We start from the raw sequence: 14,294 nt of genomic DNA, 5'->3' as shown, positions 1-14,294 counted from the left end.
AGGTAGAAATAATTACAAACATTACGAAGAACTGGTTAGAAGATGAGGGAATTAAAGGATTTTGTAAATTATAATATATGGAATGAAAAACAAACTACTACATTCAAACAGATAGGAAAACAAGACATGCTCTGTAACTATATCATTTCTAAAAATGCAACAAAAAAAAGTTAGTGTTAATGTTGTCTAAACAGGAGAAGCTGCACATTATGTGTAACAGTCTAAAATTGGAAATGATTGACAAGTACACCAAATTATGAATCTGAGCACACACTTAATGCTAGCTTTTTGCATTTGAAAAATACGTGCGTCTGTAGCACTATACGCTTCTGTGTTTCAAGATGCGTCAGTGTTGCATTTCAAATCAGTACCAAAACCGTATTCACGTTCGATACCAAGACCTACTCCTGAGTATGGTATCAATTGTGAACAGCAAATTCCATCCCAACAGCAATCTGTTGTACTGTACCTCAAACATTAGTTCCCATTCAATTAACCCAACGTTTTGGTTGGGAGACTCTGGGGAACCTCCTCATACAAAGGTTTGTATTATATCTTACTTAAAGTTTTTCATTTCTTTTGCATATTCCTGGACAAGCCAGCAACACGTTTCAATTTCCACTCATTACATGCATACAATCTTTTTCTGTCTTCACAGGAAACTACTCCGTTAGGGTCGAGGGCAACAAAGCTACTCCATTAGGTTTAGGCTCCAACACCACTTAGCAGGTCTCCTGGCTGAAAGATCTGTTTGTTGTAATTCAAGGTGATGGCAATGAGATGAACCTACAGTATTACATTGTTAAAATACCCAAGGTCCATTGCTTCCATGTTTAGGAGCATTCAGAATATCATTAAAAGACATTTCAGAAAGCTGAAATTTAAAGTGGTATTTGGGCCAGCAACTCTATTCTCTGGGGTCACATTCCACAGAATGTTTTTTTTCCATCAAGTCAGATTTAGAGGTTAAAGCATAGAGAGCTGCTGCTACGAGTCTGGCTGACTCTGTTGTGCTGCAGCCAGCTACCAGACTAATTGTCCAGGGGGCCTCTACCAGTGCTTAGGCCAGATATTACTACTGCGTTTGTCGTCCATCAATGTGGTAATCGTATTTAAGCAAACGTACCATACATGGCAGCTCATCTTATCACTGACAACAGTTTCAGCATGTCTTGGTCATAGAGAAATGAGCAGAGACCAGACTTCTGTTTAATAGACCCACAAGAGAACCCCCCCCTCTCCTTTCTCCACAGTGCCTTAACAACAACATTCCACTTAGATAGACCCATAGGCTGACTCATAAATCTAGACTGTTCACTTCAGAGCTGAAGCAAGAGTGGCGACTGTAAGGATCTAGAGCACCAAATGAATGCAAATTTAGCTGGATTCAAACATGTTTACTGTGGGAATTAGAGGCAGGCATCATTTCACTTTTTCAGAGTGAACATTAGACAACAGGGAAACTTCAATGCGCCGCTCCAGGATGCTTTCTGGCTCACAAAAGGTGGACCACCACATCAGTATGTGATCCTAACCGGCCCCGAGGACATAAAGTAGCCCACATACAATATACTGAAAGTAATTAAACAGAGGTCATATGAACATCAGAAAAGTAAGGAGTTCATAATTACATACTCGGGCCCCTTTCTACTAAATCACAGGAAACATAGATGTCAAACACTGGCTAATAGAAATTAACTTTGTGGATGTATCATCAAAATGTTATGAAGTGTTGTGAGCTTAAAGCCACTCTAATAAATGCTATTATATTGACAACGGATGTAGTAGTACAAACTATGACAAGATTAATTGCCCAGAGTGTCAGGCTAAGTTTAAAAATACACAATGAATTGGGAAAAAGACAGACGGAAACATCATTGTGTCCATGGGGAAATTTGACTCGGAACCTACATAGCTATACCCGTTAACACATATGTGCACACAACACAAGCAAACTACAATATGCGTACTACAAATATAAAACATGCACACCTCCTTGGTTTACGCTACGGAATAAAAATCCAACAGGAAGTTCAAAGGAGTTCTTAAACCGATTCAATTTGCACCGCTGAGCTTCATATCGTCTGCCTGATGGTAGCAGCTCATACGGAGTACAGAGCATATGGGATGGATGACAGAGGATGCTTTACCCGTTTAAGTACACACTGGCCAAAGAGAGACTGAAGATGATCTTTTTGTTTGTGTGCACCAATCAACAAACTCCCTTCTCAATGATAGAGGTTTGTATCATCGGGCTTTAGATCCGAGAGTTCCTGGACGTCCACTCATAGCATACAGTGTAAAAAGGACCGGTGAGCTCACACAGCCTTGTGGAGCTCCAGTACTGATAGCTTTTAGCGGAGACAGCCTATTGTTGGCCCCAACCTTCCGAGTTCTGAAAAAAATGAGTGATACCACTTGGTAGCTGTAGAGTTGACATCCATCCACAGGGCAGATAGGCCTAATCCCAATCTCCACACTCACAGAATTTGAGAGTGCGTGAGGGTTTAGTTCTGTCCCACTGTCAAATCAGAGTGTTTGAGGACTCTCTCGCAGGCATTTTGAGCCCTTTATGAACACTTTCCATAAGTTCACAATTCTGAAGACTTTGCCCGAGGGAATTACCCACAATTCATAGCAATGTGACATTAAAACACCGAGTTACCAGTGGAAGCATGGAGACGTAAGGGAAAAAAAAAAAAAAAAAAAAAGTAAACAAAGAGGACGGCACATCGCTGTTCAATTTGGTATATTACATTTACTCAGAAAAATTAGGGATTAAAAATGGAACATAAAAACACTTGAAATCAAAGGAATGGAAGCAGAGATTATCCATCCATTGTCTTCCGCTTATCCAGGATTGGGCCGCGGTGGCAGCTGGCCAAGCAGGCTGACCCAGACTTCCCTCGACCATGCAACATTTTCCAGGTCATTCTGGGGGATCCCGAGGCGTTCCCAGGCCAGCTGGGAGATGAAATCCCCCCAGCGTGTTCTGGGTCTTCCCCGGGGTCTCCTCCCAGTTGGACGTGGCCGGAAAACCTCCAGTGGGAGGCGCCCTGATTAGATGCCCGAACCACCTCAGCTGACTTCTTTCGACGCAAAGGAGTATCGCCTCAACTCCAAGCTCCCTCCTGATGACCGAGCTCCTTACCCAGTCTCTAAGGCTGAGCCCGGCCACCCTACGGAGGAAACTCATTTCGGCCGCTTGTAGCCGTGACCTCGTTCACGACCCAGAGTTCGTGACCATAGGTGAAGGTCAGGTGCTAACTCTCATCCCCGCCGCTTCACACTCTGCTGCAAACCACCCTAGTGAATGCTGGAGGTCACGATCCGAGGAGGCCAACAGGACCACATCATCTGCAAACAACAGAGAGGCGATCCCGAGACCCCCGAACCTGATGTTCTCCAACCCCCGGCTGCGCCTAGATATCCTGTCCGTGAAAGTCACGAACAGGACCGGTGACAAACACCCACCAGGGACGTGTCTGACTTATTGCCGAGAATACGGACGGACACAGCTCCTACTGCAGTCGTACAGAGACCGGATGGCCCATTGCAACGGGTCCGGCACCCTATACTCCCGTAGCACCCCCCACAAGAACCCCTGAGGGACCCGGGCGAAAGCCTTCTCCAAGTCACATGTAGACTAATTGGGCAAACTCCCAGGACCCCTCCAGTAGTCTTCCGAGGGTAAAGAGCTGGTCCACTCAAGCACACTCTCCAGTCCCCCTTTTTGAAAATGGGAACCACCACCCCGGCCTGCCAGTCCATGGGCACTGATCCCCGACCCCGATGCGACATTGAAGAGGCGTGTCAGCCCAACAGTGTCCAGCACCTTCAGCATCTCAGGGCGGATCTTATCCACCCCCGGCGCCTTGCCACCAAGGAGCTCTTTGACTACCATAGCGGCCTCCGCCAGGGATATGGGTGCCAGGTGGTTATCAGTTGACAGCTCTGCTCCTCTCTTCACCCGAGTGTTCAAGACATACGGCCGCAGATGATACGATTACAAAGTTGATCATTGATCTTGACCCTAAGCTGTTCTGGTACACTTATGAGCCACCTTATGTTCGAACATGGTGTTCGTTATGGCCAAACCGTGGCTAGCACAGAAGTCCAATAGTGAGACACCACTCGGGTTTAGATCGGGCAAGCCGTTCTTCCCAATTATCCCCCGCCAGGTTTCTCCTTCGTTGCCCACGTGAGCGTTGAAGTCCCCCAGGAGAACTATGGAGTCGGCAGGCGGCACCCTTTCCAGGACCCCTCCCACCGACTAGCATAGATTATATTACACAGATTGGTTTATCAAACATTTCATTTTGTCATCGAAGTCATTTTGACAAATAGATTATTTAAAAATGATGTCTCATGTTCTGAGGAAAGAGCCTGGAAGATGTTCAAATCAGCGAGTAAAAAATATAAAATAAATACCCACAATTGCACGTAATATTTTAGGACGTCGTCATGGTGACGCGATTTGTAGCAGCGAAGTGCTGTCCCATTCCTATTTACACAATTTCAAGCTCTTGCAGTTTCTGTTCAGGGTTTAAGGCTGTAGGGCCATTACTCTCCCTGAGAATGGTGGACTGTTAGCCCCTCCTGCATTGTAACCTGATCGTATCATCGACGGTGATCGGTCAGTGCATAGAGTGGGCAGGGGACATGGTCATGAGCAAGGGACATGGTTAGTGTTAAAAAAACAACAAAAAAAAAAAAAAAAAACATGCTAGCAGGGCCACTTTTAGCACATCATACTACCACAACAAATTGTTGAAAATAGTATGATTATATTTTTAATATGTTGAATTAGAGCAGCCTTCAATTATTTGTCTCCAGCATATCTTAACCATGTCATATGCTGCTTCAGAGTCAACGATATGACAATTTCATGCCATGATACTCCTTGCCGTAATAATTGCACAATAATCATTAAATATGCTTAAAACTCCTTAAAAAGGCAGCAGAACATACGTAAACACTCAACGTTGCAATCTGTAAGGAAACAAAGTGAAAAAATAAATGAATAAAACTGGTAAAATAAGGTAATGACAAATCATAAGGGCTCCCTGAATAAAAGGACAAATAAATAAACATCGTGTGAGTCTCTTACATCGTTTCTATTTTTTCAGGAAAATATTCACATTTATCCCGATGATAGAAATTCACCACCATCAACTTATTGTGAGCGCTTTTTGAGAAGTGATAAAACGATCTCGTCCCATCCCTAGTGGTACAGCTTTATTGCAATAATATTAAGAAGCCAACTGCTATGTTGACTTTTTTTTTGGAAGCGCTCCATATTTACCTTAAATTACAAGGTGCTGAGCCTCTATTCTGAGCTGAATGTTAGCTCTTGGGTAAAAGGCTGCACTTGTCACTGCCACCTTTTTACCCAGCTGTCCAATGATAATGGAAGAGGGGGCAATGAATACCACAAAGACTAACAGTCCCTCTTTCGGCTAGCACCGTCACTCGGCGTATTGAGGAAATAGCAGAGGACATTGAAATACAATTGTTGGCGAGGGTTAAGAAGTCACCGTGGTACGCAATCCAGGTTGACGAGTCTACTGATATTGAAAACAAGGCAATACTACTTGTTTATGTGCGATATCTTTATCAGGAGGATGTGCATGAGGATATGTTATGTGCACTATTGTTGCCAACCAACACCACAGCTGCAGAACAGTCTCTGAACGATTACATATCAGGAAAACTGAATTGGTTCTTTCGTGTCGGCGTATGCACGGACGGAGCTGCTGCTATGACTGGACGGCTTTCTGGTTTAACTGCTCGGATTAAGGCGGTTGCACCTGAATGAGACTACGTCACTCACAGGGAACTGCTGGCAAGCCGAAAAATGTCACCTGAACTGAACAGCGTATTGAATGATGTGGTTAAAGTTATTAACCATGTCAAAGTACATGCCCTCAACCCCCGTCTGAGCTGCTTTGTGAGATGGAACAAAGCACAAACGCCTTCTCTAATACACAGAAATAAGATGGCTATCCAGAGGGAGATTGACCCAACAAAGTGGGAACTGCATCGATTGAAGCCACATGCAGTTTGAAAATCCAGCCGTGAACTGTGTCCAGTTCTGGAAGCTGTCCTCGGTAAAATGTAGTGAACACAACTGCAAGTTGGTGTTTTACTGATATGGAACAGTGTTGAAAATGAAGTTTAGCCGCTTGTCCATACAAAGAACATTTCTTCTAGCAGAGCAGAACACAGCGTCTTGTTGACATGACGGCCGCAAACCAAACTCTTCAGACTGAGCTCCAGCTCCCGTCTCTCGAGCTTCGTTTGAGGGCGTGCCAGACTAGCCGGTAGGCGGCATTATACAAAAGTGTTCCATTGTGACTCACAATGTTACGGAAGTAAAGAGAAAAGTCAATGGAGCCGTTTCAGGCAGCTCAGGAGCAGTGTTTGTGAGCGGGAGAGTAACCCCCTGTGGGCGGGAACTTATAACTCTGCAGACCTTTTGCATGTACAAACATATATGCAACACACTAAAGGAAAAGGCATAATAGGGGCTCTTTAAGCTAGCAACATTATTTTGAGGTAGAATTAGGTTTCATGAAGCAATCTCTCCTCTAAGTTGTACCTTTACTTTGAGTTTCATTGTGAAGTAACCTCTCCAGAAACAGTCTGTGGGTGTTTGTTGAAGTTTACCCTTTGAGATAATTTCCTATTGAAACAAGCCCGTCTGTGCTGAGCAGGGTGTGTTTAGATGGTGAGCTTGCCACACCTCACCAGGCCACAGAGGGCACGCTGGGTGGCCAGCTAACACTTCCAAAGCTTGAACATTTACCAGAGGCAGGGAAAACCCATTGCTTTATGCATTTGTATGAAGCTTGGGGTCCCAGGTTAGATTTTTACAAACAAACCTAATCAAATTGCTCAGAGCAGTAGTTCCCAACCCATTCTAACAGCGAGTTGACAATAGATAGGTGTGGCCCATTCATCAGCTGGTCATAAATCATCGTCTGAAAACAATGTCCTGAGTGATGAAGCGATCTATGAACATGATTACCTCAACTCTGATAAGGAATAATGTCCCTCTGATCACTGGCACGGTGGTTTATCGCCTTCTTAGTGCATCAAGAATGGACACAATGAATAAATGGGTGTGTGTTTGTGTGGATGGCATATTGCTAGATCCAGGCCCTTCCCATAAAGCCAGCAAGGCACTGGGTTCGTCCTGGCAGCAGAGACAGTTTGGCGCTGACTGTGCAGCTCAAGGCCTGGAGGAGGTTTCTATCCAGCCACACTTTTTCATGCATTCCTCAGATTCCACATCCGATACATGTGTGCGCCTCACTGTGAACACTAAAGACATTAACAAAAACCATGCTCAGCTTTAAAAAAAAAAAAAAAAAAAAAAAAAACTACCTCCAGTTCTTGAGAGGTAGTTAGCTGCATGTGTTCTAAGACTTTATTCAGAGTTTAAGGATAGAAGGTGAATGCAACACAGAAAGTCCAATGGATATGCGTGGTCTTTGAAGGGCAACAGGCCATCAGTTGTAGTGGGATGAAGTTATTTCCTTATGCGATATGAAAATGTTAAAATAAAGATTTTCTTCCAGAAAGTACATAGATCTGGGCAGATGACAATTAATTGGTTGATTAATCCCCTGGGCCCCAAGCCAAAATAGAGCCTTCACTTTGCATTAAGTATCCTGTTGCGTTTCCACTCCCATCAGGCAACCTTGTAATCTTTTGCCAAGAAGCCTTTTATTATACTAATAATTAAATTTCCACACAGTTCACACGAATGTCAGAGACCAGAGGGCCGGGTATCAAACCTTCAAGTATAGAAAAGTATCGATTATGAAAATTGAACATCAAATTTTGTGCTTCATTTTTAAACACTTTATTTGTTCTTTGATGGGCTGGTTTCTGATTTTAAAATGTTTTTGCAATATTATACTAAAAAAAAGCAACACCTCATGATTGAGATAGTTGGCTTCTTTTGCTCAATGAAATGAGACAAAAAAAAAAAAAAAAAAAAAAAAAAAAAAAAGTATATAGCCAAGACAATACGTAAACAGAACAGTAATTAAAGCTGCAAGCAGCATTGATCGGGCCCTCGCACTTTTGTTCACGTCGAGGGTACTGGCACATCTGTGACCATCAGACACTGCGTGCACGAGTTACATGGTATTTCCTGCATGGACCAACGGCTTAACCAGGTCTTAAACCTTAAGTGTTTTGAGTGTTGCTCCGAATATAAATGTAAGCCTGTAAAGATCGACAAAAAACTGAATGTGAATGGTCTTTAGTATTTGTAACATAACAGACTGTCAAAGTAAATGCAGGTCTCAAAACAGACTGTTTGTGCAGGTAGCTCTGACAATCACTGCCGAGTGAATCAAAGCGGGAAGAATCGAGGAGAAACGGCATAATGTATAGTTCCATGTGGAAAAAAGCATCCCTCCTCCTCTGTTGCTCTCCCTAAGGTATCTTCCTGTTTTCTCCCCATTAAAAAAGGGTTGTTTTTTTTCCCTGTTCTGATGCGAGGGTCCTGGGACAGAGGATGTCGTATATGTACAGATTATTAAGCCCTCTGAGGGAAATTTGTGATTTTGAGCTGTACAAAATAAATTGAACTATAAAAACAAGCAAAAACAATGCACTGTACCATTAATGAAAACTCAACCTACAAGCGTGATTTGAAAACTATGGTCATTACATTTTTGATCTCCAAACATCTTACTTTGCACAATTAGATCTGAGAAGTCTATATTTCTGGTGGTGTGCCCACAAACGCTTTTAATAAGGTCAGTGTTTGGGCCGCTGTATTTATAGAATCCTGCTTATGGCCAAGGTTGCCAGTAGGTGGCGCTATGACTACGAGTTAATATTGACATGCAGAAGTCCTCAAGACATGACTCATCAAGCATGTCAAGTTTTGGACAGTTTTGACAAAGTACAGTTTAGTTACAACAGCTTGATGCATGATGGTGAATCATATAAAATGGCCGCAACACCACGTCAATGCTGTTTCATGAAACATTGAGCTTTTGATGAGTTCGCTGAGGTCTCTAGATTGAATTGCCCAAATTTTAAGTTGTTCTGATGAATTCCCTAGGAGGAGTTCGTTAAAGTGCAGCGCCTGGAAATGGCAAAAAAAAAAAAAATATACAAAATGGCAGACTTCAGACTGGGTTTAGAGCATGAACCCAAACAACTTTTTTAAGTCTACATGTAATATATGTGCCTACCAAATTGTGTACATCTAGGCGAAACATACTGCGAGGGCTGTTTCATCTCAATTATGTAGGGGCGCGATTGAGCAGACTTGTCACTCTGAAGCGTTAAAAATCAGATCAGATAACTACATTTAGGACTTTAAACGTGTCTGCCAAATTTGGAGCAGTTTTAGCCCCTCAAAAACACCTTTTTTTTTTTAATGGTGAAAAATGCGTTGCAAGGTCAAAAACTTTGTGGGCTGGCATTACGAAATTTTATGTGGATCTGATTTACCTACTAAGAGAAACAAGCCAAAATATAGAGACTAACTTCCCGTTACCAGTAGGTGGCGCTATTGTAGATGTCTTCAGGCCTGGACTCTCAAACGTGTGAAATTTAGAAAAGATCCGATTATGTGGAATCGAGTTACAGCGGTTTATTCGTTCACGGTGAAGGATTGAAGTTTGCCGCCACCTGTAAACTAATTATAATAATCTTCACAATGAAGCATTATTATGTCTTAAGGCTTCTTCTCAGACTACATTTGAGAGATTCGATTAAACCGATAGGATGATGTAAAAGTACACAACCTATGACTTCCTGTTGCCACTAGGTGGCGTTATTACTGCAATTCTAAATTGTCACGTAAATGTCTTCAGGGTCAGGATGTTATGACATGACAAATTTGAAGCAGATTAGACAATGTATGGCCGAGTTACAACAACTTCCCGTTTCATGGGGAATTATGTTTTTTTTTTGCCTCCACGCCACGGATACATAGTTTGATAACTTTTTGATCTTTTCACTGCCAAGGTCTCAAGATCATAAAGGCCAAATTTGAAGTCAATCAGGTTAAATCACTGGGAGGAGTTTGTTGTTAAAGTACAGCTCCTTGAAATGGTCAAAAAATGTGTCATAAAACTCAAAATGGGCGACTTCCTGTTGGATTTAGGGCATACCTCCAAGTGGATTTTTGTACGTCCCATATACCTACAAAATGGCATACAGCTAGCCGAAACCTAATGTGGGGGCAAGTCAAAAGGGGGCGCTATGGAGCAAATTTCTCATACCGGAGCTCGACACCCATTGCAGATGGCCATTTTCACCACGACTGACGTGCCAAATTTCAAGAGTTGACCAGTAGCCCAAGCACCTCCTTTTTGCACTCAAATACATACAATAATAATAAAAGATAAAACAACAATAGGTCCTCCGCGCCGACTTAGTCTGTGCTCGGGCCCCAACAGTGAATACAGGCCAGTTAACAACATGTAGTCAGTGGATAGGAGAGCATGCGTGCGTGCGTGAGAGAGAGCTATGTGAAAGGATAGGAAAGAAAGTAAGTAATAAATAAGCAAGTAATTTATTATAAAACATCAATAAACAAGTGCGGTATTTCAAATGATTGACGGGCTGAGTCACGGTGATCCCAATACGACTGGAAAGGGATTTACAAAACTCAAAGCACCTGGCTCTGAACAGAAAACATGGAGGACCATTTACCAAAAGGAGCAAGTGTTGCCTTACGTGTTAAAATGTAATTAAATGTTAGTGCGCTATGTGGCATTTGTAACACAATACAGAATCCAGCCAACATTTCTAGCTGACCAACTACTTGAATTGTCAGCTACTTAAAACAACCGTGTAATGATCTCCATTTAAGCTTTGGTTAGGCTAACAGGAGCTAACTTGGCTCAATTTAATTATATGCAAGTAGCTAGGCGGCTAGCGATCTAGCTGGCTTTATAGATGTATACAATGGTCTGTGGTTAAAGTTTTAAAGGAGAGTTAATTGGAATCATGCCATACATTTTACTCGTGAACCAAACACCAAGCCGTTCATAGTGTTTGAATCTATGATTGTGCTGCACTGGAGCCAACGCCAGCTTGCTATCCAGCTAGCTAGCGAAATACATCATATGCCTGTGAACGCAGCGGACATGTGCAAAGACTGCTCCAATACTTTGGAAATGTGATGTTGCATACAATTATTACTCCGTTCATTCAGAAGTGGACAGTTTGGGGTTTGAGTTTCTTTAGGCTACATTGTTGTCATTTGTATGTTTTTGTATTTATAAAAACTATTCTGCCTCGGCGGTTACTAAGAGGGTCACAAAGACAACCTAACCTCCCACCTTCTACCTGTAGAGTTCACTCTCCCTCACGGTCCCCACTGTTACACAAACCATCACTAACAGCAAGGCAACATACAAAGCATGGAATAATATAAGCATGTAAATGATATCTTTTAGCATGTTTACGATGCACGTTCCATTCCAACTCCACGGCAGCCGAAGCTGACCGTGATTCAGCAGCAAGAGACACGGCTGCTGGAGAAAAAGTTTGCTTCAGATTGATGATGTACAGGCTCATTTCTGTTGAACTTGATACAATAGCTTTGTTACAGGCCACATTATGAAATGTTTTTGTTAGTAGACAACTATGTACTTCTTTGTTGGTGGTGTTGCTTTATTAAACAATGAAAACCTCGCTTGGACCCCTCGTTGTCTCTGCTGTGCAAGCCTCAAACAAAAACACACGTTGGATGTTTTGGTACAAATAATGTAGTTACAATATTTAATTGAAACTAGACTTTGGAAACGGGTTGCCTGTATTTGTTACTTGTATTTTAAGCAGTTTTCAGGAACAAATGTGGCCCAACCATTGTGCATTGATAATCATTTATCCAATTACACTACAACTAGCTAAACCAGAACTAAAACACTTTCACATTTGACAGATTATAAATTAATTTAAGATGTAATGAACATCTTGAGTAATACCATTTGGGAGAAGTGGGGCCTAGGCTATTTGTCAATCTACATCAAATCCACCTCTGAGGTCCAAAGGATCCTGAATCTTGGCTTCAAACTGATCCAGATCTCTGCCCCATGTTTTTGAATGCACTCATGGAGCATTTGATTGGAGTGAAGGTAGGGTTGGATCACCAAATCTGAATCCAGACCTTTAGGATCAGGATTCTTTCGATCCGCTTTAAAATACCCAATGTTCAGATCAGACCAGAGTTTAATCCAACCCGACCAATATAATACTTTAGGGTGATTTTGAAATACCGGCCCCAGGGGATCACCAAAGTCTGTACAAAAGTCCATGGCAATCCACCCGGTATTTATCGTTCAGTCTGCACATCATTCAGTCTCCGACATATCAGAGGCTAGACCACGGCCTTTCATACCCAGTGAGCTGAGGAGGAGCATTTCATGTTCTCTTCGACACAAATTGAACTTTACTTTACGTGCTCTCGTCAACTCTGCTCAAAAGCTGACTTTACTTACAAATGAAGACATTGCAACAGGCCAAAAAAAAAAACAAGGCAACATGCTCATAAGAGCTGAAACAGATAAGGGCACAGCCTCCATCTTCTCTGGGTTCTTAGTTTGAGGAGTGAAAGAGTGACGATGGTGAGAGACTGCCAGTCACTGTGTCTGCTTTGCAAATACTTACATTTATATAAAGTGACAGTTCAACAACTCAAGATACACGATCAGAGGGTTGGGCAATGTCAGCAATGTTCCTGTATTTAAAGCAAGATCAAAGTCCAAATGGCCGTGACAATGAAGTGAGCCTGGGTCACAAAGGTGTGATGAGGTCACAGGCAGGGTGGGGCTGGTGGATGCAGCTCCACCTGACAACCATTGCCTTCTTTATATCGCCTTTCTCTCACAGACAAGTCACACACAAAGAAATCAAAATTAATCAATCTATTCAATTTTCAAGAGAAAATGTATCCACACTATTTTGATAATGAATTACTGGTTTTAAGTCACTTTCTAAGAAGAAGTAGTTCCATGTCTTCAATGTTCTGCTTTTCTTATGCAATAAAAAGGGAATTTCTGAGCTGTGGCTGACATACACTGTCGGTCAAGTAAACTGTTCTGAAACTAATTTAAATGCAGTTAACGTTTAATAATATAAAGTTACACTACACGGATTTGTAAAAGTCAGATATGTTTTAGATGTGATGGGCGCACATCTGACCATCAGGAGGCCAAGAAATACACCAGAACAGAACAGCTCCAGGAAACAGCTAAAGAGAAGCTCGAGGACACACACCAGTTTAAAGGAGCAGCAAACTTTCCAAAAGATGTCATAGAATAAACAAGGAGACATCTCTAATCAAAGTGAAGATGTCCACGTCTCTTCACATGCATCCGAGAGTGTGACCGTTTAGAGACACACACATCCTCGGTACGTCGCGTGCATAGCGCCCGCAGATCAAGCAGCAGAGGGACGCTAACATCTGGGAGAACGGCTCTCTGTCTCACACCAGGTCGGACCTTCAGATGGCCTTTGAACTGCGCACGTACCAATCAGAGCTCCACAAGACGCTGCTTACCTGAGATCATCTCCTGCTTGGCTTCATCCAGGTGACTGGAAATCACGTCCCCCATGGCGGACGAATCTCAAAATCCAAGATGAATTCCGCTGGTCTTCAACAAGTACGTCAGACAAACGCAGGGTAAACCGCCCAGAGTCCTGTAGAGTCCTGAAGAAGAGACGCGCAAACAGTTCACAAGGAACGTAGAAGGAAGTTAAGAACGTTAGCCGAGCAGGAAAGTGACGGAGAGACACGCCCTCTTTTAAAGGAGGCTCGAGGAGGAAGACTCCCACCTTCCAGCGGCGGTGCGTTCACGTCACGAGGGGAAAATGAGGTCATGAGTCTAAATTACTTAAAAGTCACCTAGTAACAATTGAAACAACTGGATTCAGAATATGAAACACCTTGCTATGTATGAATTATACAGTTGGCCCCACTTTGAGGTGATGCATGTCTCCAATGTATCACTGACTGAGGTGCACCGTGGTGTAGCTGCTAGAACTGTCGGCTCATAAAAACAAGATATACAGAAGAGGAACTAGGTCATTACTTGTCCTCGAGGACAACCCACAGCTCATTTTAGACCCTGGACCCCAAAGTGCATAGCTTTCAGTAATCTTTCAAAAAAAAGTTATGACGAACAGTTCTCTGATAATTTCACAAGAAGGACAATGCCATCGTAATGATTGATTAAAGTACCCTCTTAATTTATTTCACTGTAGTCATGTCGTACTTTTACTTTGGAAAATGTCAGAATTTATCTAAT

At 42.6% G+C, this 14,294-nt stretch overlaps 1 protein-coding gene across 1 annotated transcript in view; it reads right to left on the bottom strand.

Moving 5' to 3' along the window:
* The window catches only part of niban2b (niban apoptosis regulator 2b), a 31,385-nt gene extending 17,589 nt beyond the window's left edge, over positions 1-13,796 (bottom strand). The window contains exon 1 of the mRNA XM_031877883.1: positions 13,547-13,796. Within this exon, the coding sequence (XP_031733743.1) occupies positions 13,547-13,601 (55 nt within the window). The 5' untranslated portion in view covers positions 13,602-13,796. The remainder of the gene's footprint in view (positions 1-13,546) is intronic.
* Positions 13,797-14,294: the final 498 nt, after the last annotated feature.

This window comes from Anarrhichthys ocellatus, unplaced genomic scaffold (assembly GCF_004355925.1).
Source record: "Anarrhichthys ocellatus isolate YVR2014 unplaced genomic scaffold, GSC_Weel_1.0 scaffold153, whole genome shotgun sequence".
Taxonomy (NCBI): domain Eukaryota; kingdom Metazoa; phylum Chordata; class Actinopteri; order Perciformes; family Anarhichadidae; genus Anarrhichthys; species Anarrhichthys ocellatus.
The sequence above is the reverse complement of the archived record's forward strand: the minus strand, read 5'-3'. Positions and strand labels throughout refer to the sequence as shown.